This window comes from Rhinoderma darwinii, chromosome 13 (assembly GCF_050947455.1).
Source record: "Rhinoderma darwinii isolate aRhiDar2 chromosome 13, aRhiDar2.hap1, whole genome shotgun sequence".
Taxonomy (NCBI): Eukaryota; Metazoa; Chordata; class Amphibia; order Anura; family Rhinodermatidae; genus Rhinoderma; species Rhinoderma darwinii.
Window position 1 is genome coordinate 14,325,676 of NC_134699.1, and position 25,862 is coordinate 14,351,537.

Here is a 25,862-nt window from a genome sequence, read left to right on the forward strand (position 1 = left end):
TCATCTTGTAATAAAGAACAGGTGGAGGATTATACAGAACAACGGGGATGCTGTGGAGGAGGACGCAGGACAGGAAAAATTCTAACTAATATTTCCACAAAATAATGTAGTCATTTGAGAGGAGAGAGATCCAAAAAAAGGGGAAATGCCAAACTTTAACCTTGCTACAACCCAATGTAATTGTAATAATGCATTAATAAGCTGCTAGATACATGCCGAGGTATTGAATTCTTTACATATAGACTGGCGAGTGTTGGTTAATGCAGAATTCATACTGGATACAATAAAATGCAACTCTAATTCATGTCCACACTGAATGCTAGAAAAATAGGTCAATCCTCTTTGAAGTCAAGTTTTCATTGTTGAATTCTATATTAGGGCTCAAATCTCAGAATAGTAACCATTACAGCCGATTAGAACTGGCTATATTGCAAAAAAATGTTTGTAGGAGAAATCCTCCAGCTCACCTTAAGCAGATTCACACCGCTGGCTGCGCTCGGATCGCCGTGTCGGCACACGGCATAGGAACGGAGACAAAAGCAAGAGGTGGATCCAGCGCCAAGACAAGGAAAGTGTTTAAAAAGGAAGCTCTGTTCCAATTTTATTCCATAAATGTATTTAAAGTGAGAAAAATATATTCCAGGTACAAAAGTGGGTATAGGCAGGGCTTACGCGTTTCGGACAAGCCATGAATAAGGCTGCTGCAGTCGTCCGAAACGCGTAAGCACCGCCTATACGCACTTTTGTACCTGGAATATATTTTTCTCACTTTAAATACATTTATGGAATAAAATTGGAACAGAGCTTCCTTTTTAAACACTTTCCTTGTCTTGGCGCTGGATCCATCTCTTGCATTTCTTTCTGTGGCTATATTGCAGCTTAGATCGCAACCTGCATGTCGCACTCCCATTGTGACAATCCATTAACTTTCCCGGTGACATTTTTAAAAGAAGTTTTTATTTTTCACATCCTTAAATGATTCGCAAAATATATTAAACAGGAACCTCCTGACCCAAATAATGGAACACTGTACACTTCCCAAAATAAAAATAAAAAAAAGGAGGGGGGTTGGGAAATAAAAAGACAATAAAGTCACATCCACACAATAAAAAGGGACCCGGCTCCACCAGAGACCAGAGCAACTGTCCATCGGCTGGCAGTGACAGGCCTATGATCCATTAGACATTATGCCAGCAATTTCAGAGGGACCTTTTTTTAGCCTCCTGATTCCAAGTGAAGTCCCTGAATGCAAGATAATGAAGACTGGATGGGCCTGGAGAATTGGGACAGGAAACCTGAGCAGAGAGAGGGGACGGTGACAACTCTCCTACAGAAAACCAGAACCATAAAATGTAATATGGCGGCTTGATTTCATGGAAACGCGATGGGCAGACAGAACCTTCTGTAAAAGCAAGAAAATTAGGAGAAGTGGCAAAGAAAATTTTGCACGCTGTATAGTAGAGGGATGGTTTGAATGAATGCAAATCTGCAAGTTTTCAAAAACATGCCCTTTGTGAAATAAATGACATGATCCACTCGAGAAAGCCATATCCAATGATAGCGATTTCACTAGGAACACGGGGGAGATCAACATGGCAAACCGTGAAATCCCTTGTTTCTTACCGAACATGAGATATGGCCCTCTTCATTACCCACAAGCACGCTCGCAACCATGATTATTCAGACGAAGCAGAGCAACAACCGGGCGCACGTTTGGAAGATTATGGCTTTCACTCTTCACGTATCTGCTTTATAGGAATTCTGCACTTGCAACATATTCATTCGGGTCATCTTGGCGCAATACTTAATTTTGAAAACATTGTGTAATTGAATATTACAGGCGGAGATGTATTTAGTCAAAGGTTTAGTCATCAGTTTAAAAAGGGTGGAGGGGGGGGTGGGGGGGGGGGAGTATGGTTTAAAAAAAAAAAAAAAGTATCACAAGTAAAGGGGGGTGGGCGACAGGCTTTGTACGGGAATGGTTGACAGGTTCTCTGTGGGTGTGCCAGGATCACATGATGATGCCACCGCCTCATCTCTTTCGAACAATATGCTGAATAAATGTTATCCACGCAGTCAAGGCTTCTCCGATCTCTTCTCAGGAAAGGTGGAAAGAGGAATTTTGCAATTTGAAGGTTTTCGTTTAGAAGGCTTTTACTGTTCGAGGCGAGTCTTGTGCTCCCTTGTTGTTAATCGTCTTCTTGGGTGTGAACAGGCGACGCACGGGTGTCAACCTCTGCACTGCGCACCCAATTGGCAGCCGGAAAAAAAATAAAAAAAGCCCAGGAAGCCAGCGGAGTGCTACCCACATATTGTCTTTAATTCTCTGCAGGACTTTAAAATCAGGAGTGGGGGGAGGAATGGCTGATGATGAGGATGATGATGATGACAGAGGCAATGATGATGATACAAAATGGCGGCCCATGAAAGGCGTCTGAGAAGGCAAGGGTGAGGCTGGGGTGGTGCGGAGTAAAATAACAGTCAGACACCACAGCGCCACATGTCCGGTGGGGAGCGAGGGCTGGTTTAAAACTCATCACTCTCGGCTGCGTGCAATTGTGTGTCATCTGCATCCGTCATGCTGCTCTCTTGCGACTCATCGGTTCCCACTTGAAAGCAACAAAAAGAAGACGTGTGTTAATTATCATGAGAATGATGCCAGCTCAAGCTGACGGCTTCTGATTTGAGAGCGAGTACGGTAGGCTTTTAGTAAAATATTAAAAGCCTTGAATGTTTCTCTTTAAATAACCTGGCAATAAAGATAAAATACAGCTTACATTTGAAATACAATCGGTCACCTTTGTTTTACAGACAGAGCTCCATCTGCAGGTCGCAGATAACAAATCTTTTAAGAAAATAAAAATAAATAAAAGAATCTGAAACATTTAAAGCGAAGGCTTTCCCTTCCGCCTCAACCTAGACATTACATAAAGCATATGATCTATCATTATCTAGTTGCTATTTGAACAATCCTACCATAACTTTTAAGTTACGATCAGGTGATAAATGTTTGATTACCGGGGACCCCACCTCTAGAACGGAGTACTCAAATTTTCCAATTTGAACCATCCATTTACATATATCTAATAGGGCTGAAGCAGTTAAAGGGGTTGTCCAGGTTCGGGACTTTTTTTTTTTATACTGATGACCTATTGACAGGATAGGTCATCAGTGTATGATCAGTGGGGGTCCGACACCTGGACCCCACACCGATCAGCTGCTCCGGTTTCCTCCAGGTTCCAGAAGCTATGCAGTGGTTGGTGCTGGAAGCAGAAGGCTCGTACCACTGTATAGCGGCCGTGCTGGGTTACTGGCTCTGCTCCGAGCTGCAGTACAGCCACTACACAGTGGTTGGAGCCATCTGATTCCGGCACTGACCACTGCATAGATTCCGTCGCCCGGAGGCAGCTGATCGGTGCTGGGTACAGGTGTTGGACCCTCAATCATATACTGATGACCTATCCTGTAAAATAGGTGATCAGTATATAATAAAGAGCCCCAAAAAACTGCCCCCAACCTGGACAACCCCTTTAAAAAAAAACAAAAAATACTCTTACGGTTTGCTCGTGCTGAAGCATTTCAGTGGGCTATACAATACAATTTTGTGCTGCACAAACAATACGATCAACCGATGAACGAGCGTTTGCTGGTTCATCGGCTGATCGGGACTGTTTATACAGGGACATAATCGCGAACAAGTGTTATGTGAACGCTCGTTTGCCCAATCTTACCCGTTTCATATGGGTAGCACTCACCGATTTGTTCCTCTTGTGTCACAGTCTCTTCATCATCTGGCAGGTAACGCTTATCTATGGCCTCTTTGATCTGGTTATTAGCTCCTTTGGGATCCAAGTCCATGGCCCATGAAAAGTTCATGAGGGCTAAGTGTGTCTGACCAAGTTTCTTATACACCTGTGGAAGAGGATAGAATAGAATGGGCGATGTCATAAGTTTATGAATAAAAGTGACGACTAAGGCCCCATGCACACGACCGTAGATTTCGTCCGTAATTACGGACCATAATCACGGCTCGTAATTACGGACCCGTTTATTTCTATGGCCGACGGACACCTTTCCATATATTTACGGGAAGGTGTCCGTGCAGTAGAAACCTTATGTAAAAAATGGGACATGTCCTATTTTTTTTTTTAATTTACAGACCGTGCACCCATACTTTATAATGGGAGCACAGTCCGTTAATGCGGACGACTGTCCGCTGCCGTCCATGCCCGTAATTACGGGCACGGTCGTGTGCATGGGGTCCCAACTAGTGTGCTCTTCTTAGGCATTCTATATAAAGTGGGTTTCTGGTTTCATGCAACTAAAGCTCCATCATTGTGTAATGAAAAATTATACAACTTTCTAATACACTTTGTATTTCAATTCCTTACATTTTCAAGATCTCTTGGCTTTCAGCGAAAGGGAACATCCAGGGGTTAGAAAAAAACAAAAAGGAAAAAAAACATACAGAACAAATACATTTTCACAGCTGCCGGTAGCAAACTTTAAAGGCTCTGTACACATTACACATTTTTCTTTAAAAATAAAATTGCACATCAGTACGATTGGTGCAACTTCCTAAATAAGATTTAAAATAATTTTTACTTTTTGAGATACAGCTGCTTTGGATTCTGTATACAGAGCAGCTGTATCTAGCGAGGAATCCCGTATCTGTCAGGTCCGCGGGCCCTGCGTGTCGATCGAGCTGTTAACAATCACATCTAAGTTCATAACCTAGACGTGATAGATTACAGGTGTCAGACACGCAGGACCCGCTGTCATTGAACCCGACGGTTCCGCAGATCTGACGGATTCAGGTCTTGGCGAACGATACAGCTGCTCTTTAGAGAGGATACAAAGCAGCTGTATCTCAAAAAAGCAAAAATTATTTTTAATAAAATGTATTTAGGAAGTTGCACCACACTGATAGTGTCAAAAGTGTACAAAGCCTTTAAAGGAAAATAGGAGGTATTTGTGCTGCTGATGTACATCGTAATCTAGGATTGTCTAGACTGGATACAATTTTATCAACCTCTCAGCTTACCGAAATATATATTACAATTTTGGATATAAAAACAGGAATGTCCTCATTCAATGAAAGCAAGCAGAGATGTTGAAAATGTTGAGAAATTAAAACAAAGTATATTACAAAGCAGCGCAACTTTTTATTATATAGTGATTATTAGGGAATAGGTCAGCCGTTTTGATGCCTCAAAACTGCTGACAGGGTAATATAGGGGAGGAGGGCATTGTAGTTCTACTTTTTGTCTTGGTCACGCACCGGTGGTCGCAAGTGCCCCTCTCTGCTCTGAGTGACGGCTCTAGCACCCAATCAGGAGACCACTAGCGCAGTCACTCAAAGCAGGGGGGTAGGGCAGTGAGAAGCCAGGAGCACTTCCACATAAAGTGCCCGCCTCAGTGGCACTTGCGACCATGGTATCAGGAATTCAACATGGATTTCTCGTTCACGCAAGTTGCATGACCGAGACAAGAGGTAGCGTTACATTGTCCTCCCCCTTCCCTCAAAACTGACAGATTCCCTTTAAGCTTTATTTACGGAAAACCCCTGTATTCTGCACCTGTCGCTATTTCATGTTGCCCATGGTTAAGGCAGCGTGTTCCCGCTGACAGGTTCCCTTTAAACTAAACAGGAATTCTGAATTTCGGATGAAGCCATTTTTGTTGCGCTTCAATCTCTTACCTTTCCTATTAAAAAGTAAACTAGGGATTCCTTGGGAACTATCTGTTTTAACTCCTCCAGCTCTTGTAGTGCAGACTATTAAATATAAAAAAATAAAATTAAAAAAATAAATAAAATTTAGAAACAAACAAAAAAAGGAACATTGTAATTGGCACGGATAGCCATATATAAACATCAGACGTCATCATCGTTTCGTACCTTATATTTCTCATTGGCAAACAAAATTGAGGCTCGGTGGAATTTGCATAGTGGGTTTTTAGGATCTATGGAAATAGCTTTGTTCAGAGTATCCAAAGCCTTATCTGATTTTTTGAGTGCGTGCTGAACCTATAAGAATAATATATAAAATAGTACATCTGATTTCAACGAATCCTACGACCGTGAACTTACATTCTGGTTTAATTTTGGTGCGAATGAAGACCAGATGACTCACTATTGACTGGAACAAAAACACTCACCACTCCTATATGGCACAGCAATACTGAACTTTGAGGGTTGATATCTAGTGCTTTCTGAAAATGCATCTCTGCCAAGCTAAATTTCTCTTGCTTGTAGTAAATCATTCCAAGACCATACCTGAGGCAATGAGGAAAGAAAAGAATCTAAGTGTTAAATAGTTTGTAAACCGGTGACCACCTATAGAGATGGAATACCGGCTAAAAGGCTGGATTCACACGAGCATGTTACGTCCGTAATGGACGGAACGTATTTCGGCCGCAAGTCCCGGACCGAACACACTGCAGGGAGCCGGGCTCCTAGCATCATAGTTATGTACAACGCTAGGAGTCCCTGCCTCGCTGCGGGACAACTGTCCCGTACTCTAATCATGTTTTTAGTACGGGACAGTAGTTCCACAGGGAGGCAGGGACTCCTAGCGTCGTACATAACTATGATGCTAGGAGTCCGGCTCCCTGCAGTGTGTTTGGTCCGGAACATGCGGCCGAAATACGTTCCGTCCATTACGGACGTAACGTGCTCGTGTGAATCCAGCCTAATGGTGTGCCCATAGTGTTACAGAATCGTTAACATGACGGTAATTGAATACCATGTATCTCACCATGCGTTGTAGTGCCTGGGGTTGACACGGATGGCATTTCTGAAGCAAGCAAGTGCTTTGTCCAATTCCTCTGTTAGTACAAATTCGTGGCCCAAGAGCGTGAAAGCATATGCATAGCCAGGATCCACTTGAATAGCCCGCTGGAAAAACTTAATGGCAATATCGTGCTCCCTTTGCAGACTGAAACAGTTCCCAGCAGCGCACCAAGCCTAAAAAAGACAAATCTTGTAAGATATTTAGGAAAACCAAACCAATTCCCATCAGAATATGGACACTTGTACTACAGGTATCACAAACGCTGAATAGTCTTATCCAAATGATGTAAATTAATGGACGTCAGTCAGGTCAGTGTGTGCTTAAAAGGGTATTCCGAGAAACAACATTCGTGTCATATCCGAAAGATCTGCCATAATAATGGGTGGGGGTTCTGCACCCCTGATGGGTCCGGCGACCACTGTTGCACCTGAATCTGTCTCGCTCTCCGAAAGAAGCATCGAACAATGACGGCCGCGCCGATTTAAACACTAAGGGTCCGCTTACGAGACAGCTAGTTGATCGGCGCTCGTTTGCTCCTTTCACAAGGTGCAGACATTACTACGATCGCTCGTCCTCATACATTTCTATCTCATCGGCAGCACATCTCCGTTTACACAGGAAGGTCTGCTGCCGATAATTATATTTTCCTGCTGCAAAAACGATACAACCAGCTGATGAACGAGGGTTTGCTTGTTGATCGGGTGATCGTTGGCCTGTTTATACACAGGGCAATGATCTGGAATGAGCGTTGTGAACGCTCGTTTGCCTGATAATTGGCCCGTGTAAGAAGACCTCAAGTCTGACGTATTCATCAGCTGTGGACTCCCCCTGACCGACGGCTGCTCAATGAAAGCGGTCACTCAGCGGCAGGTGGAGCCCGCAACTCATGAGCGCACTGGACCACATAGCATGCGTGTAAATACTGTGTTTCCATTTTGCGAGCGTAAAAAAATGCAGCATTTTTCTTGCGTTGCAGTTCCGTGTGGCACCAGTGTACGGTACGCGTCTGCATTTTCTTATGCGCGCGTCATGCGTTTTTAACTTCAGCAAAAATAACTAAAAAAAAAACAAAACTGATGATGTCCGTGTGCTGTCCGTTGTTTTCACGCAACCATTGACTTCAATGGCTGTGCGGTGCGCAAAAACGCACAAAAGTAGGACCTGCAGTAAATTTCACGCAGCGGACACTAAAAAAAACAAACGCAGGTCTGAATAGCCCCATTGAATTACATTGGACCATGTGACGGCCATTGTTTTATCGTCCGTAACCCAGACGTAAAATACGCTCGTGTGAATCATAGTATGTAAATTCACCAAAAAGTTTTTTTTTTTACAGATCAGTTTACATTTCATATCGTTAAAATCAGCGAGTCTGTCACTTTGTCTCAGAGAGGGCAGCATGAACTAAGTGACAGATTCCCCTTTAAACACGTCCACAAGTTTGCTTTGTTCTAAAAACTTTAAGAAATATCGGATTTAAAAAAAATAACGCAGCCACAAATGACAGGAGGAGAGAGTAGGCTGCGCACGTGGTTCGCTACATGGTTCCTTTCTGTTCGGCTTTTCTCGGAGCAGCGTATGGGATTTCCTTCGAAACGAAGCGGCACAGTGATCACCAGAGCGCTTCTGCCACTACATTTTAGTGATAGGTGGGGGTCTCAGTGCTCGGACACCCAACAATCAAAACTTCCACATGTTACGATGACATTTCAAAAGTTTTTCAAAAAGTTTGGTTCCCCCCTTTTTTTTTTTTCATGACCTAAAAGGTCCATTTTACATAGCAGGAGGAATGCAAAGTATACAAATGAAGAAAAAAATATGAAGGCAATATTCTTGGTGAAGAAACATTATCCTGTAGAGCATGTGTTTGTGTTTTACTTTTTTCTTACTTTTACTTCTCTATGGGGGCTGCCATTTTTTTTTTCCATCTCTGTATGTGTCGATTAACGGCACATACAGCCCCATAGAGAATGCGAACGGGAGCCGTTCCATTCACTATAGCGTACGCCGTCTGTGTGGGAACAGGGCATGCGCCGCTCCCACACAGACCAAAAGGAAGGCCTTCGGCCGAGCGACATCCGGCGCCATTTTCTTGTGGACCGGAAGCCGCGGCCGGACAGTAAGATGACTACTTCCAGTAGCGGCTTCCGGACATGTGGTCAGAAGCAAGGACTAGGAGCGGAGGGAGCAGCGGCGGCAGGAGCAGGTAAGTTATGTTTGTGTTTTACTGTGTGATTACCACTGTATCTAAGCCTACTACACTGTGCATTCGCTCAAAAAATGGTGGCACACAGTGTAGGAGGTTTGAACATTCAACCCCCTCCTTTCTCCTGGCACTAGCCAGGATAAAGGAGGGGGGATTGTGTGAGGACACTAGAGCAAGTGTGTCTTCTCCAATTTTGCAGCATAAAGCAATGAGGTTGCTTTACCAAATGCCAATGCTGCAATTTTGGGAATTGCTCCCTCTAGTGAGCAGCACATGGAAGTGTTATAAATTAGAATCTAATTTATAATATTTCCTGACTTGTGAAAAAATGAGAACAATGTCTAATCATGTATATACTAACTGTTTAACTAAAAAAAAAATAATTCTAGCGACACATTCCCTTTAATGGGATGCAATGGCGAGCGGTCATCACTAAGAAGTGAAGCAGTGAGCGTTTGTATTGCATCAACAGGGAAGTCGCAGTGATGGAGGAGGAAAAAAAAGCTGGGTCCAAAGGCCAGTGTCTGTAACCTCGTGGATCACCCTCTTAACACCCTACCAAAATAACCTAAGTAGAGAGCAGGACCAAAAAGGTGTGGAGGAGGGTACCATTCTCCGAGCCACATCTCCAACAAAGGGGAGCGGTGATAGGGAAAAACCGGTGTAGATTGTTACCCATTAAAGTCTTTGGGAGTTTTGTCAGCAGTCTAGGCAGGGCGCTTGGCTTCTGCTTTCACACAGCTGTAATATAAATCCACAACCACTTTTACCTCTGGTGAATTCTTGTCCATATCTGTGAGGTCCTTGGAAAGTACTGACAGCGCTACGTCCTTCTGTAAATGCCACAGTGTGGTGGAGTAAATTTCCATGCCTTCAACACGATAGTTTTCAATTCTGCGCACCTCAGAAAACACTCGCTCTGCCTGTACAAACAGAAATCCCAGTGCTTAGTTACTATATGATAAAACAAATCTAAACCCTAAATTCAAAGGTTATTTAAGATCCAAGACTTCAATATAGGGAAGTTATTCATCAGTTACATAGAAGTCACCAAATATACGAATCTCATTCATAAAAATGTAGAGCTTAAAGGGGTTTTCCCAACTTAGACATTTATGGCATATCCACAGCCATTAATGTCTGGGACCTGCACCTATATCGAGAACGGGGGGGTGGGTCTTCCGATCCTCGTTTCGCATGGTGCGGTGACCACTGCAGAAACCAGGCAGGGGCTAGTGGAAAGAGGGGTGCTCCCTCCATTCTGTTGTATGAAGAGAGGGCGGCTGCCTTAGTTCTGTTTGGTTGTAACGAAAACAGTCGAGCAGCGCTCGCTCGTCTGTTTCCATAACTCCTATTGAATAGAATGGAGAGCCACGTGCACGACCTTCTCTCCACTAGTCCTTGCTTGGATTCTGCAGATCCTCGGCACTAACCTTATTTGCTCTGATGCTACCTTCAAAGTGGCAAGGGTTTTACTCAGTTTTACTTGTCATGCTCGGATTTTTAGCCAACCACATAGGTAACAGCTGAGACTCCACTGAGCCCTGGTCTATGCGTCTCACTTGCTCGGAGGGTGCAAAGGATTTCGGGATGTGGTTTGCAATCTTGGATGAACCACGATACAATAAAATGTATTCTGAAGAGGAGCAATCGTATCCTCTATTTCAGGGGAGGGAAACATCACAATGCTAAAGTATTTTCGATAATGGAGCTTGGTTGCAGTCCAAGACAGACATACGTGGGCAGAAATCACATGGGATGAGGGTGAAGCCTAACAGGGAATCTCTTCGTAGGGCAGCTAATCTTTCTGGAAGGTCCCGCAATGCACAGTCAGGGTCTGGCTGAATCTGGGAAAAGCAATTCTATACAATTGTGTGAGAGAAGAAACTTTGTTTCTTACCTGTAAATATTCTGCCAACTCAAAATAGGCTCTGCCAATTTGACAAAGTACCCAACCTGTGTTGTAGTGATGGGAAGGGAGGTGGCTCAAGATGTTGATGGCTTCTTTGCAGTTATAGGAGCACAAAGCTACGTAGCCTTTTCCCATGTCCCTCAAGAGGCTCATTAAACCTTCTAGGAAAACAGAATGAATCAAGAGACAAGAAACAAAAACCTGTTTCTGCAGTGTCTTATCCTAGATAAAAAAACTCCAGGTATACCCCACAACTGACCCCAAATAGCATCCCACTTAAGATGGCCATACACAAAGAAATGATCTGCCAGAATGCGGCTGATCAATCGTCCGTGGGATGGTTCTTACCAACAAACCCATCAGAAACATTACACAGTAAACTTGCCGATCGCCCGAATTGACTGGATCACGCCATACACTTGTAATTTTGGCTGAAATTTACCAGCCTGGCAGATCAAATGTTCACCATAACTGCAGTCATTAATTTTGCAAGCGATGGTCGGCTGAAATTGTAAAAATCGGCCATTTCGGACGACGTTGATCCCATGCTTATGGCTAGCTTGAGGCTACGTTCACACTTCGTTTGTGATCTATGTTGGGCAAACGGATCTATAAGGCTCCATTCACCCAATGCAAGCCAAATGGGTGACCTCTTGGCATAACTCCGGGATGGTATGTTTAAGAATAGCTTCTATTTCACTACAAACACACGCATATATATATATATATATATATACACATACATACACACACACACACACACACCGCAGTATTCATTTTTCTTTTTTTATGGGGAATCCTATGGGTGACATATGCCACTGTATGCCTAGAAATTTGCATAAGTTGCAGCCTTCTATCTGTGCTATACATTCGATGGCAGGCTCAAACAAAGTGTGAACAGAGCCTTACCAACTCAGGTCCTCTTATTTGTCTCAGACATCCCAAGAATCATTCAGTTTTGGAATATCCCAAATGTAAAAATTGGGATCACCACATCCTTGCATTTCTCCCATAAAAAGAGCTTTTTTGTAACATTTTCCTTCAAGTAAACTTTGCTGGTCCAGGGTCAAGGATATAACAATCTGGATTTCTTGACACCATAGCGAGATTACCTTGTAACACAGGAAAGTGTAGGAGACAATCGCTCACCTGCTGCTGCCTTTTGTATAGTCAGTGCTTGGATTTGAGGACTGGAGATTTTGCCCTCAGAGAGGATTGAGGAATCGAGCTTGCAAATGTCCAAGCTCTCGTTGGCCTGTGTAACACCACCTTTATTGGCTTTGCTTTTGTTTTTACGATTTGGTATTTTGGGTGGAAATTTCATTTTTAGTTTTTTACTGTTCTCCTGTAAGAGGAAAAATACAACAGGCAGTTTTACTATTACTTGTAGCTTTTTACACAACCATTCCCTTCCCATCGAACGATTTTGCATGAAGACGGCCAAGTCAACTTTTCTAAGATTGTTCCTGCCCTTACGATCAGGAGTTGGCATAGAGGGCTAGCTATCTTGCTACTTCCCGTTCTGTACTATGGATCCATTGGGACGCATAGAATAATAGCCGTTGACTACAGCTATTGTGTCTATCACATGAATAGACCGTATTGTTAGCGAGATACAAGATGTCACTTACAGTGAAGAAGAAGGCGGCATCAGGACAGGCAAAATGGAGGACTTGAGTTGAAAACACATCACAATATACTGCAATGTATTTTATGGTTTTACAAGTGGAGTTAGGCTGTAATACGTATTTGATCTATTTTAGCTTATGTGTCGAGCAGAGGCCTTCAAATAAGAGTGACGTGTTAGAATTTCATGGTTTATGATCCCAGAACCATCACGACCAATACTTAAAAGGGGTTGTCTAGTTAGAAGAAATTGATCCTCAGGATAGGCCATCAACATCTGATAGGTGGGGGGGGGGGGGGGGGTCAGACTATCGGCACCCCTACTGCTGGGGCTGTTTTGAAGGGTCCACGGCACTACGATTGCAGCTTCCCCTTTAATATGGTCACTGCTCCTCGTACTGTAAATCGCCGACAAACTCGTAGGGGCGGTTCACAATATTACAGCTTAATCTGGTTCACTTCAAGAGGAGAAGGCTGTAATACTGTGAGCCACCACTATCAGTGTGTCGGCGATTTACAGCATGAGCAATGACACTAATGAAGGGGGAAGCAGCGCTCGTACAAGCACCCCTTTAAAACAGATGATTGGAAGGTGTCCCAAGAGTCGGTCCCCCACCAGTCAAATATTGATGGCCGATCCTGAGGATAGGCCATCAATTTCTTATGAATGGACAACCCTTTTAAATTAACTTTTTCCTTCTAGGTCACTTGACAAATCAGATCTGTGGTTTAGAGCGCTCATATAATTTACCACACGGCGATCAGTCATTCAGTGACTAGTAAGAGCCATAATTCCTAGCAAATGTATAGACTGCATAATAAAAGTCTAAATGCCTCTCCTTAGTTTCAAACGTGGGTTTATATTTTCCATACACAAATGCCATATAGATTTTAAAAAGCACCGCTGCAAAGGCCTACCTTGGTGGTGGAGCTGTCGCTGGTGAAAAGTCGGGAACTTCGACGTGGTAATGCGTTAGGGGGGGCAGCTATAGTTGGGCTCAGTACCTGAGGTGTAGTGCTATAAAAAATAAAAATAGAACACGATTGTCATATAAACATTTAGGCCTCATTTACACGAGCGTAATATACGCGCGTGCGACGCGCGTGCTTTTCACGCGTGTCGTATGCACCTATATTACTCTATGGGGCAGTGCAGACTCGAGTGCGTTGCGTAAAACTCACGACATGTTCTATAATCGTGAGTTTTTCGCGCATCACGCACCCATTGAAGTCAATGGGTGCGTGAAAACCACGAAGGTCGCACGGAAGCACTTCCGTGCGAACTGCGTGATTCGCGCAAGAGCTGTCAAACTGAATGTAAACAGAAAAGCACCACGTGCTTTTCTGTTTACAAACATCCGAACGGAGTGTCTTAGACATGAGCGAACCGAACTTTACCGGGTTCGGCCGAACCCGGCAGGAGACAGTCACTGTGCAGGGTGCTGAAAGAGTTAAACTGGTTCAGCACCCTGGACAGTGAATTCCGATTCCAATATACGTGAACGTGTAAAAAAAAAAAAAAAGTTCTGACTTACCGAGAACTCCCGGCTTCTTCCTCCAGTCTGACCTCCCGGGATGACAATTCAGTCCAAGTGACAGCTGCAGCCAATCACAAGCCAAGCACAGGCTGCAGCGGTCACATGGACTGCCGCGTCATCCAGGGAGGTGGGGCCAGATGTCAAGAGAGGCGCGTCACCAAGGCAACGGCCGGGAAGTTCTCGGTAAGTACGAACCTCTTTTTTTTTTTCCAACAGGTTACTCGATATGGTGATCGGAATGCACTGTCGAGGGTGCTGAAAGAGTTACTGCCGATCAGTTAACTCTTTCAGCACCATGGACAGTGACTGACGTCGGCTAGAATCATCTCTATGATGGCGGCTGCGCGAAAATCACGCAGCCGCACATCATACACGGATGACACACGGAGCTGTCAAGTGCCTTTTGCGCGCGCAAAACGCACACGCTCGTGTAAATGAGGCCTTAGACTTCGGGCTAATGTTAAAGAGCATCTGTCACTTATTATGGAGTTCCAATCAATACCAGATAACAATATATCCTCCAAAGGATTCAATTACAGTGAACGAGTCCAAGGGGTTTGACTTTCTCTGAATGAGTCTGAAGGCTACAGCTTTAGTGAATACTCTGCGTTGTACGAGACAATGTGATAAGCCGGGCCGATTATCTATCAGCATGCAGGAGGAAGAGGCTAAGAGGGCTGGGCAGAAGCAGCACCCCTTATGAATATTCAGGAGCAGCCATTTCGATTTATATACACAGATGAAATGCAACCGAACCAATGCATGTTATATAGAGAAAATAACTACCACAAATAAATATATATTGCACTATCAATCTAAAACAATTTCTGCAAAAATAATTGATGCTCTCAAAAACCAGCCCAAAGCTGGAAATTTAGTTTTAGTCCATACCCAGGTACTGCAAATATTACCCCAAAAAGTTTTACTCACCCGAATACGGCCATTTGAAATATTTCCCACTGTCCTCTGCTAGACTGCAGCGTCAGCCCCTGCTGGCCATGACAACCAAACAGCAGTTTCATATTGAGGAATGTATAGGGAATACTCCATCAGTTGACAGTGCAGTTGGAGCATTCCCTATGTTTGTTCATGTTGCTTGGTTGTCATGCAGCGTCAGCCGAAAAAAAGCACAGCAGGAGATCTCAAGACCCTCCAGAAAAAAAAACAACCATTGAGCGAAGCGTAACTTTGTTTTTAGTTACACTCTAAATATATAGAAAAATAGGATAAAAACGTGAAGAGCTATTTAACAAGTAAAGTGGTTAATAAAGTCCTGCTCCGGGGATTAAGGAGTTAATATTTATACCTAGTCTGAGGTCCGGAGCCCTGAGTCTGTGCGAGAAGCACAGGATTCATGTCCCGGCTGTTGCCGCTCTGTGAAAACACTGACTTTGTTCCTGGTTGGCTGATTCGGGCGACAGACTGTTGAGAAGCAATAACAAGGTAGTACTGAGCAGAAGGCCATGTTCACATTTGCGTTCCCCTATCCGTTTTAATATCATCCGTTATTTATTAACGGATGGTATCAAAATAACGGATGCAAACGGATTACATTGGCACCAATGATAAAAACAATCTATCCGTTAGACATCCGTTTGTTTGAACGGAGAAACAAGTCCTGCATTATGCACTTTTATGGGACTGTTCACACCTGCTTTGGAGGCTCCGTCAGGGACCTTCGTCGCAGATTCTGCCAAAAATACTAGAAACAATAACGCAACGGTAATGAGTTCCGTTGCTCGCTGGTTGTCTCAGTTGTTCAACAGAGCCTGTGACGGAGCAGAACATTGGAAACCTGAACGCAGATGTGAACAGGGCCTTACGCAGTAAAAAAAAAAACGGACGACTAACATAACAGACACAAACGGATGAAATTAAAAAGCCCATGGATTTCAATGGGAATTTTAACGGGTCCGTTTTTATCCATTATTCTGATCTAAAAACGGATCAGAGTAACGGATTATATAACGCAAGTGTGAACTCAGCCTTAAACTAACAGAACAAACATGACATGATATACCAGCATTAATGCAGCATTTACAGACCTTTTTAGCAGGGGTTCCAGAAGATGGCACATCAAGGACGCAGGAGGAATTATACGTTTGTATATATGACCCATCACATGGGCTAGGGGTTTCTAGTGGCAAAATTCCAAAACTGGGAAAAAATTAAAATGTAAAAAGTCAACAGAAAGGAGGGGAAAAAAAACCAAGCTAAAAACCATCTTGAATTTTAGCAGAAACCGTGGGATGTTTTACAGTGAAAAAAATTCTAATTATTACCTGGGTGTGAGCGGGCTCAATGCTGCTGGCCCACCTAACAGGCTGCGCCCACTCTTTGGTTTGTTCTGAGCCTGTTTCACCAAGATCGAGGGTCCTGTCCCCAAGGGTAAGGAGTCAGGGGAGATAACAGCAGGGTCTATGTAGGACATTGAGGAGTCCGAGTTAAAGGAGTATTTTACATTGGATGATTCCAGATTTAATCTATTTAGTTCCTACAAGAGATAGAAATAAGGATGATTATTAGTATGTAGTTCATTTTAATAATCACACAAGACCTTTACATTTTTTTATTTTAGGATGAGAAATTTAGGTTAACCTATTTGGGATTTACAGGAAACTGGAAAACCCTTTTCTAGGTGATCAGGACAATGTCTGTCCATATGCCACATTATTGCTGGTGGTTCTAGCTCTGGAAGGGTCAGGGCAGTCATGTATTAAATGGTCATCCATTCACTTGAATGGGAACACACCATTCACATCGCAGCAAGGAAAACGTGCAAGTTCTCCAGAGTACAAGGAGGTGGTTCATTGGCACGAGGGTTTGTCTCGCTGGCGCAATCCCTTTAATAATTGTATAATCAAAAGTTATGCAACTAACTAATACCTTATGTTGCAATTCTTCACCGGTTTCCATATTTCGCTTTGCTTTTAGTCAATGGGATGAATCTTCTTTACATACAGAAGCTGAAAACCTGTCCGGACTGATTTCTGCTCACAAATGAGTTTATTACAAATAGATCACGTCTGGAAACGAAATGCATTGGCAGAATGTAGGTAAAATGTCCAGACTGTTTAGCTCACAGAGGATTGCCGAGACTGGAAACAGCTGTAGTACATTCAACAGGTTTTCAGCCATTGGATGTGAATAAGATGGTTCCCATTTATTGGCCGCTAACGAATCTTGAAAACGGCGAGGGATTGAAACACAAAGGGGGAATTGATAAATAGTCTTTATGCTGCTTTTCTGGCGTAAAAAAAAAAAAAAGTTGCATTTTGGCGCCCGCCATACTTACATTGCAATTTGTGACTTTTCACTCCTCGTTCCACTTTTGAAAAGTGGCAAGAAAAGTGTTCAGATTTAAGCAGGAGGAGCCAGCAAGACAGAAAATGGCGCAAATTGTAGCGATTTCATTTTCTGTCTTTAGGACTGCCCCAGATTCTCCTGTGCGTCTCTTAATAAATTTGGAACATTTCACTCAGACGTAGTCAGTTAAGGAGAACCTTTCGCCTGCTCAGACATGTTCAGCTCAGTGCTCCATGTAATAGGCAGAGCTGCACAAACCTGGTCTCGCTTTAATTTTCTTTTCCATCCTCCTCCGTTATTTAGATATCGGTGGCGTTATATTTGGTGCCCGATATGTAAATAATCCCCTGAATGGTCAATGGGGCGTGTAAATGGCATGGGGCCGTGTAACGTATCGTTGTGACACTGTCCAATCCGCTACGGACAGTGTCACTGCGGCTTCCTTCACTGCCTAGCATGATCTGTAGAGAGGAGAGCGTGTGCCGCCACGGAACACAAGAGGAGAAGAATGTAAATTCTTCTTCTTCGGTTCCATGGCGGCGGGAGTGTCGTCGGCGAGATCAGTCTTGTCGTCCCTGTCTACCGAGAGCAGAAGAGTGGGAGCGTGCGCGCACAGCTCCGACGCCGCTGCCAAAGATACTCCCGCCGCCACAGAACAGAAGAAGAACTCACATTCTTCTTCCCCTCCTCCTCTTCTGTTCCGTGGCAGCAGCGAAGCGCTTTCCTCCCTCCAGCTCTCATCAGACATTGAAGGAAGCCGGTGTGACAAGGTCCGTAGCTGATTGGACAGTGTCACAGCGATAAGTAACATGCCCCTATGCAATTTATATGCCCATTGACAGCTCAGGGTGTTATTTACATATCGGTCTCCAATTATAACGGCACCGATATCTAAATAACGGAGGAGGATAGAACATGCACATAAAACAAACCTCTTAAAAGGTGAGCATTTTAGGTATAGATCTATATACACACTTACTATAGTGTCTTGCGGCGTCTCCATTAATACTGTGTCAGCTTGCCTGTGGGATAGAACATTGTGGTTGTTAACCATTAATGTGCAAGTGTTAGGCAGGCAACTACTAAAGTTCTGGAGGGAGGTCAGTTTGAAGGTCTGCTCGGGGTCTGGTTTTTCACCTAGAATTCACATCAAAGAAGGAAAAAGAAAAAAGCATGAGAGAGTAGAATTTCAATGGCTGCAGTGACATGTCCGAAAAACAGAAACAATAAGAAATGCAAAGGTTTTGTCAAGGCCAGTATGACCTGTGAATATCGATTCAGCACAATGTCCTAGAATGTGCAGTAACCTCGAAATCTATGACAAATGTAACAACCAAGCAGCGCATACCTATTTCACATAACGCTTCAAAAGGGGACCACAAGAAAGGATTTAGACTAAGGCTCTTTTGGTAACATTCGGATCCTTTGGCCAATCGATCTGTTTTGCTGCAAAGAGATTATCGGTACAATTAAGTGTTGCAAATACTCATATGAAACCCAGATTAATCATTTGCGTCTCTCTTTCTCGAGGACCCTGCCTATGAATTGCAATGGCAACGGTGTAATGCTTCATTAATCCTGTAGTGACGCTGCAAGGGAATTAAATGCTTGCAGCCCAATATTGCCTATAATGTAGAAAGCAATGACTGATGGATCGCTTTTCTTCTTTCTTTTTGGTCCACTCTAGTGTTTGGCTCAAAAAACGGCATCAAAACTGTGTGATGCTGGACGTAATGTCTATAGAGGAGGAGGATAGAACCTGTAAAATGCCTTCGTACAACTGAACTAGTAAATGCTCCCAAAAGTGCTAATTATGGGAACAAGGAGAGGTGTGCTCCACCTTCTGGCCCCTTATAAGTCCGGGTTCCCAAGTAGCGTAAACTCTGGGGAATTTCTTCAATGGAATTCTGTGCAGAAATTCCGCAGCATTTACAGGAACAGCAAAGTGAATGAGATCACAAAATCTCCTGCCCACACTGCGGAAATAAAACGCAGCGAAAAAGTTCATAAATTGACCTGCGGTGCGGATTTTAAATCCGCAGCATGTCAATTTATGCTGCGTTCTTTGTTGCAGGATTTACCCATTGAATTCAGTAGGGATGTAAAACCCGCAACAAATAGCCAAGTTTTGCAACTATTGTGGTGGAATCGCAGCAATTTGACCTCAAAAATGACAACTCCCCAAAAAATTATAAAAAAAAAAAAAAAAAAAAAAAGCTTATACTTAAGAGGCTCTGTCACCAGATTTTGCAACCCCTATCTGCTATTGCAGCAGATAGGCGCTGCAATGTAGATTACAGTAACGTTTTTATTTTTAAAAAACGAGCATTTTTGGCCAAGTTATGACCATTTTTGTAATTATGCAAATGAGGCTTGCAAAAGTCCAAGTGGGTGTGTTTAAAAGTAAAAGTCCAAGTGGGCGTGTATTATGTGCGTACATCGGGGCGTTTTTAATACTTTTACTAGCTGGGCGCTGTGAAGAGAAGTAACATCCTCTTCTCTTCAGAACGCCCAGCTTGTGACAGTGCAGATCTGTGACGTCACTCACAGGTCCTGCATCGTGACGGCCACATCGGCACCAGAGGCTACAGTTGATTCTGCAGCAGCATCAGCGTTTGCAGGTAAGTCGATCTTACCTGCAAACGCTGATGCTGCTGCAGAATCAACTGTAGCCTCTGGTGCCGATGTGGCCGTCACGATGCAGGACCTGTGAGTGACGTCACAGATCTGCACTGTCACAAGCTGGGCGTTCTGAAGAGAAGAGGATGTTACTTCTCATCAGAGCGCCCAGCTAGTGAAAGTATTAAAAACGCCCCGATGTACGCACCTAATACACGCCCACTTGGACTTTTACTTTTAAACACACCCACTTGGACTTTTGCAAGCCTCATTTGCATAACTACAAAAATGATCATAACTTGGCCAAAAATGCTCGTTTTTTTAAAATAAAAACGTTGCTGTAATCTACATTGCAGCGCCTATCTGCTGCAATAGCAGATAGGGGTTGCAAAATCTGGTGACAGAGCCTCTTTACAACCCAGGCATTGTCATAACTATTCTTTTTTTCAGTTGTTCTTCCACGTCGGCCCCCTGGGATAACGTTTCGTACCATGTGACTGCCGCAGCCAATCACAGATTGCAGCGTCATCCCAGGAGGCTGGACTGCACGTCAGCAGAGGGACGGATCACCATGACTACGGCCGGGGTAAGTATGAACTTTTTTTTTTTCTAGCGCTGCATTCGGCTTGAAATGCTATTCGAAAGGTTTTTTGGCCGCAGCGGTTTCCAGGTCGTATACGCTGCTTAGTTTTACGCAGCCTATACGACCTGTGGGAACACGGCCTAAACAATTCTTGTCAAAAGACGCCTGCTCTTGCATCCTAGTGTTATTTTTCCAGAAATAAACTTTACAGACGTGACAGCAGCAACCGCTTACCAATATACATGGCCGAGCAGCGACAGTGTAAAGCAGGCAGAGTCTCCAAACTCTGTAACGATCTCTTCCTGGCTCTTTTGTTTATTCAGAACCCCACCAGACAGGATCTGTTCACCCTCAGCCAGTCTGCAAGGGAAGAAATGGTGATGAACAGGTCAAAAGATTCAGACCTCTAAACGTGGCATAGAGCAACTTGGCAGGCAACGCGAATAGCAAATTTGTCTTTATGGTACTTTACGGTTTGTCATAATTTAAAATAAGGTAAAATAATAGTTGTGGTCAATACCGCAATTGAGGCATTCTCTGTACGGCCGTAACACGATTACATCTTAGCGGCCGTTTAATGTCTGCAAGTGCTGGCCCAACCGCCGGTCTAATGTCCCGAGCTAACAGCATGATAGATCTCGGTCACACGTCATTGCGCCATCTGAATGAGGACTTGCATGCATACACGGCTGGACAAGCATGTTAGTTTGGTGGAGACAGTGGTGAAGAGGGGAATATCAGCAGCTCAGACACCTCTAGCACCACTTAACTTGGGGTACACCTAAGATTTGGACAGAAAACCATTCAACGTGTTCTGCTCAATAACATCCCGCACTGCAGACCTTAAAGGAACACTCCAGGAAAGCCTGATACATTGCGTTGTGTGTAGTTGAAGGCCTGAGTATGACACAGATAAGCTCGATGTCATGCACTGCTCCCTCGAGCTCCGCACTAGGCATAACAGTATAGTTTTTTTCTGTGCGCTCCTTTAAATGGCCATACAATTAATTTCACCGTGAACGCTCCAACCAGGAAGATATGTATATTATTTGCCCCTTGGGGTCAGGGGTGTAACCATAGATGGCTGCCATACACTACAAGCGTTGCAAACCTCCTGGAGGACAAAGGATCGGGGCAAATAATACAAACACATGTAATCAAGAGGTGAAAGACTCACTTGCTAAGGTCCATGCAGCATTTTGCGAGAAGATATTTACATTGTGGGGTGGTACAGCTGTGGGTTTTCAGGAGCCGGTAAGCCTTATACGCTTTCCCTGAGCGGTAATAACATGTGGCTAGGAGAAATAACGCCTCTTCTGAATGCACTGTAGGAAAGAGAACATATTCAGACAATATTCAAGGAACATGCTCCAGCCTTCTCTGGACCACAGAATACAACATACCTACAGCACACAAACCCCCCACTTTCATACCTGTACAGAAGCACCAGTATAAGTTACAGCTAAACTAATAAAGCCGCCATCAAAACTCAAGGCAAAAGTCAAGAGGAGAAAGGCGATTCTGCCATTCAAGTCAATGGGAGATATGGGAACAAGCACCATAGACTCCGCAGTCCTCTTCTCCACTCTCCTTTTGTCTTTGGTATATAGGAGTAACTTCTCCCTTCTACAATGCTGACTAGCGAATGGTACGGGTAGGTAGATCCATGTGACATCGTGGTAAACAACTGTTTCCGGGCTGATCGCCGGTAGCAATAACCCCACATAATCGGCAAATTTTTGGAGAGAACAGCCACTGGACAGCAGATGCTGCCCAAAATTAACCCCTTTAACCCTGCCTGGGTTCTAGCAGTGGATTCCAAATGTGCAGTCCTCTACTAATAGTGTCTGGACATACAGCAAACAATAAACTTTTGCTAATCTTCATCTTGTTGGGTGAGAGATTAAATGGTAACTAAACTTTTTAAAAACTTTCGACATGTCATAGTGACATGTCAGAAGTTTTGATCGGTGGGGGTCTGAGCACTGACTCCCCCACCAATCGCTAAAACTAAATCGTCAGAAACGCTCGAGTGAGCGCATGGCCGCTTCCTTTTTGATCAGCTTTTCTCGGCTTTCCTCGGAGCCGTGTACGGGCTCAACGGAAAGTCTATGAGTTCGTACATCGGTCGCTCGGCTTTCTGTGAAAAGCCGATTAGAAACAAAGCAGCACAGCGCTCATCCGAGCGCCTCTGCCGCTTCGTTTTAGCGATCGCTCGGCTTTTCAGTGCTCTGACCCCCACTGATCATAACTTCTGACATGTCAAAAGTTTTTAAAAAGTTTAGTTACCCTTTAATACACTCTTTTCTCTGCCACTTGATTGTATGGGCACTACAGTGTATAAAGATTACATCACATACCTTCTGCATAAAGTCGCTCTGCCAAGAATACGGCATCTCGGTATGCGTAGTGATTCAGTGCTTGCCATATAGCAGCCTGGATGTGCGGGAGAGAAAGAGGAACAGTTTATACAACATAAGACGCCTATACAGAGTAAATATTATATACTCAAAACCTTTAGGGAAAAATTGTCATTGAAAAATATATACAATCAATAAATATAACAAGCTGGTCTTAACCTGCATGGCTAGACTGTTTACATTGCTGCAGTTATTTATTTCTTAATAAATTACTATTGAGATTTCAGATACAATAGGAATACAAAAATAAAAAGGTTTTATTATTAGTTAATTGGAAGGTCAAGACAAAAAAAAATTATGATCGTCATACAATGTGCACTGGAATTATCTAACCAAGTTGCCCCCAATATAGTTCTTATACCCTCGTTGTGTGTTCTGGGGGAAGACAAATAAAAATCTGCCTGGGCATTTTTTTTTTTAAAGCAAATGTGTCACCAGAACAGACATAGTTAAATCTGGACCTCTCTCAGGCTACGTTCACACGGAGTATTTTGCCGAGTTTTTTGACGCGGAAACCGCGTCGCAAAACTCGGCAAAAACGGCCCGAAAACGCCTCCCATTGATTTCAATGGGTGGCGTCGGCGTCTTTTTCCCGCGAGCAGTAAAACTGCCTCGCGGGAAAAAGAAGCGACATGCCCTATCTTCGAGCGTTTCCGCCTCTGACCTCCCATTGACTTCAATGGGAGGCAGAGAAAGCATATTTTGCTGGGTTTTATGCCCGCGGCGCTCAATGGCCGCGGGCGAAAAACGGTGCGAAAATCGGCGTGCAGGGAGAGGAAAATCTGCCTCAAACTTCCAAACGGAATTTTGAGGCAGATATTCCTCCTGCAAAATACTCCGTGTGAACATAGCCTTAGATGGTCAAATATAATGAATCTGTACGTAGCAATCTTTAACCCTTTCACTGCAAAAAACATATGTAATACGTCATGACTAAGCGCTTTCTGTGGCCAGAATGTAAGGACTAGAGCTCAGATGGGGGTCACAGAGTCTGACGTTATCAGCGCTGGTCCATCGGAGGGGGTGTCTCAAACTTCAAAAAAATCTCTCCATAGGCAAGACTGCGGCGGGCAATTGGGACAACCTCTTTACATTTTTACCAACGCACTTACTATACTCACATCAAAAACGACTGTTCAATATGATGCCCCCACTTGGCCAGGCTAGTCCAACGTGAATGAATCACTGTGCCAACCAGAACTGCTTATAGCACACTGTGATGCCAGGGAGGGATTCTCCTAAACCTCACTGCCTACTCTTCCAAAAACGAGGACCAGCGGAGTGTCCCAGCCATCCCTGACTATGGCATTATTTTAAGGCTAGCGAATGGCACAGTTCTACATTTCATCCTCCATAAAGGACACTAGGAGAAAGTCGCAGCTTCCAGTATGGAGAATGAGTTTTTTAGCGCTAATGTGAACTGGGTCATAATTTGCTCAGCTTTTCATGAGCGCTATATAAAGATTATTACACACACACTCACATCATGTTGTTTGTTGCTTGAGAACACTTCAAGGAAAATAAATTTAAAACTGGATTTAAAAGGAAAACATACAAATTATTGTATGAATGGGATTATGTCAAGAATGCATTCAGAAATGTAAACTCCAATGAGTCACACAGTTATTACCAGAATCCATCATTACTGCATGAAACTGGTCTACAGTGCATTACAGATTCACCCCGGTCATATATACTGTAATGCAGGGGTCAGCAACCTTCGGCACTCCAGCTTTTGTGAAACTACAACCCCTGGCAGCCTGCGTCTGTCAGGGCATGCTGGAAGTTGTAGTTTTACACCAGCTGGAGTGCCGAAGGTTGCGGACTCCTGCGGCAGTATATAGGAAGTGTGGCAGCCATAAATGTTTGCTTGGGTGTTCCGGCTGATAAGACCCCACTGATGCGGAGAAAAGGGGTCATGGTTGCTCACATGTGGGAGATTCGACGCACAAGTTTCTGCAACTGTCCCATTAAGCTGAACGGAGCATGCCGAAATCCATGCACATGCTGCAGAAACTGCCCCATTCACATGTCTTGAACTCATTTTTAGTCAAAATTTTGCAACAATTCTTACATGTGTGAACATACCCTTAGGGTACAGTCCCACGTACCGGTGTCGACATGCGGCAGAAACCCGGCTCACTTTTGGTAGCCAGTAGGAGCATGCTTTTGCCAGGAATTACCAGCAAAATCAAGCTTTCATTGGTCACTGCAAATGAGCAGGGTGTCAACAGCATGCGGGCGCTGCTACATCGGGCCGTACCCTTCTAGTGTATGGGAGAAATGGAAACATCTGATCATGCTCGATTGGTATCATCTGCACCCCCTATATACTAATATGAACAGGGACCATGCACAACGGTTCAACTCTCCACCTGGAGGTGCAGTTAGAAAAAAAGACCTGGCACATTAAGCACCCGCTGGTATAATAAGTTATCCATGAGAGCCCGCAGGGAACCCGAAAGGGCACGGAAGTCTAAGCAACAAATGGATAGACTTAAAATAGATGTACTTAAAATGATCACTATACTGCTCAGGGTTTATTTCATAGGGGCGACAGGTCCCATTCAAAGAGCACTCACTATTGTATTATTGGAATCAGGCCCTGGGGTACATGCGCCAACTCTACAGCATTTCCCTATCCATCCCCATCGTTATGGACCACATCCAACTGACTTTTCCGTTACCGACCAATACCACAATCTTCGCATCCATGTGAAATTTTGTTCCTTCACTGCCCAAACCAAACGGCTCTTCTATTACTGCCAGGGTCCTCCGGATCCTTCCCACTCTTCCACATTTAGATTGTCCTGGTCAGTTCTAATCCATTTACTCCAAGCCTTCGCTCTCCTGCTATA

At 43.9% G+C, this 25,862-nt stretch overlaps 1 protein-coding gene across 3 annotated transcripts in view; it reads right to left on the minus strand.

The window, feature by feature from the left end:
* Positions 1-938: 938 nt before the first annotated feature.
* The window catches only part of CDC27 (cell division cycle 27), a 28,658-nt gene continuing 3,734 nt past the window's right edge, over positions 939-25,862 (minus strand). Inside the window, exons 2-19 of one of the 3 annotated variants that reach the window (XM_075846477.1) lie at positions 22,945-23,020; positions 21,762-21,909; positions 20,819-20,944; positions 18,731-18,828; positions 18,362-18,519; positions 16,359-16,570; positions 16,122-16,233; positions 15,383-15,498; positions 13,457-13,556; positions 12,062-12,257; positions 10,901-11,070; positions 9,771-9,923; positions 6,759-6,967; positions 6,160-6,277; positions 5,900-6,028; positions 5,702-5,776; positions 3,756-3,912; positions 939-2,609 (exon numbers count right to left, since the gene is read on the minus strand). In XM_075846477.1, the coding sequence (XP_075702592.1) occupies positions 2,527-2,609; positions 3,756-3,912; positions 5,702-5,776; positions 5,900-6,028; positions 6,160-6,277; positions 6,759-6,967; positions 9,771-9,923; positions 10,901-11,070; positions 12,062-12,257; positions 13,457-13,556; positions 15,383-15,498; positions 16,122-16,233; positions 16,359-16,570; positions 18,362-18,519; positions 18,731-18,828; positions 20,819-20,944; positions 21,762-21,909; positions 22,945-23,020 (2,436 nt within the window). In that variant the 3' untranslated portion in view covers positions 939-2,526. Of the gene's footprint in view, positions 2,610-3,755; positions 3,913-5,701; positions 5,777-5,899; positions 6,029-6,159; positions 6,278-6,758; positions 6,968-9,770; positions 9,924-10,900; positions 11,074-12,061; positions 12,258-13,456; positions 13,557-15,382; positions 15,499-16,121; positions 16,234-16,358; positions 16,571-18,361; positions 18,520-18,730; positions 18,829-20,818; positions 20,945-21,761; positions 21,910-22,944; positions 23,021-25,862 lie in introns of all 3 variants that reach the window. The other 2 variants (XM_075846476.1, XM_075846478.1) reach the window with 2 other exon arrangements.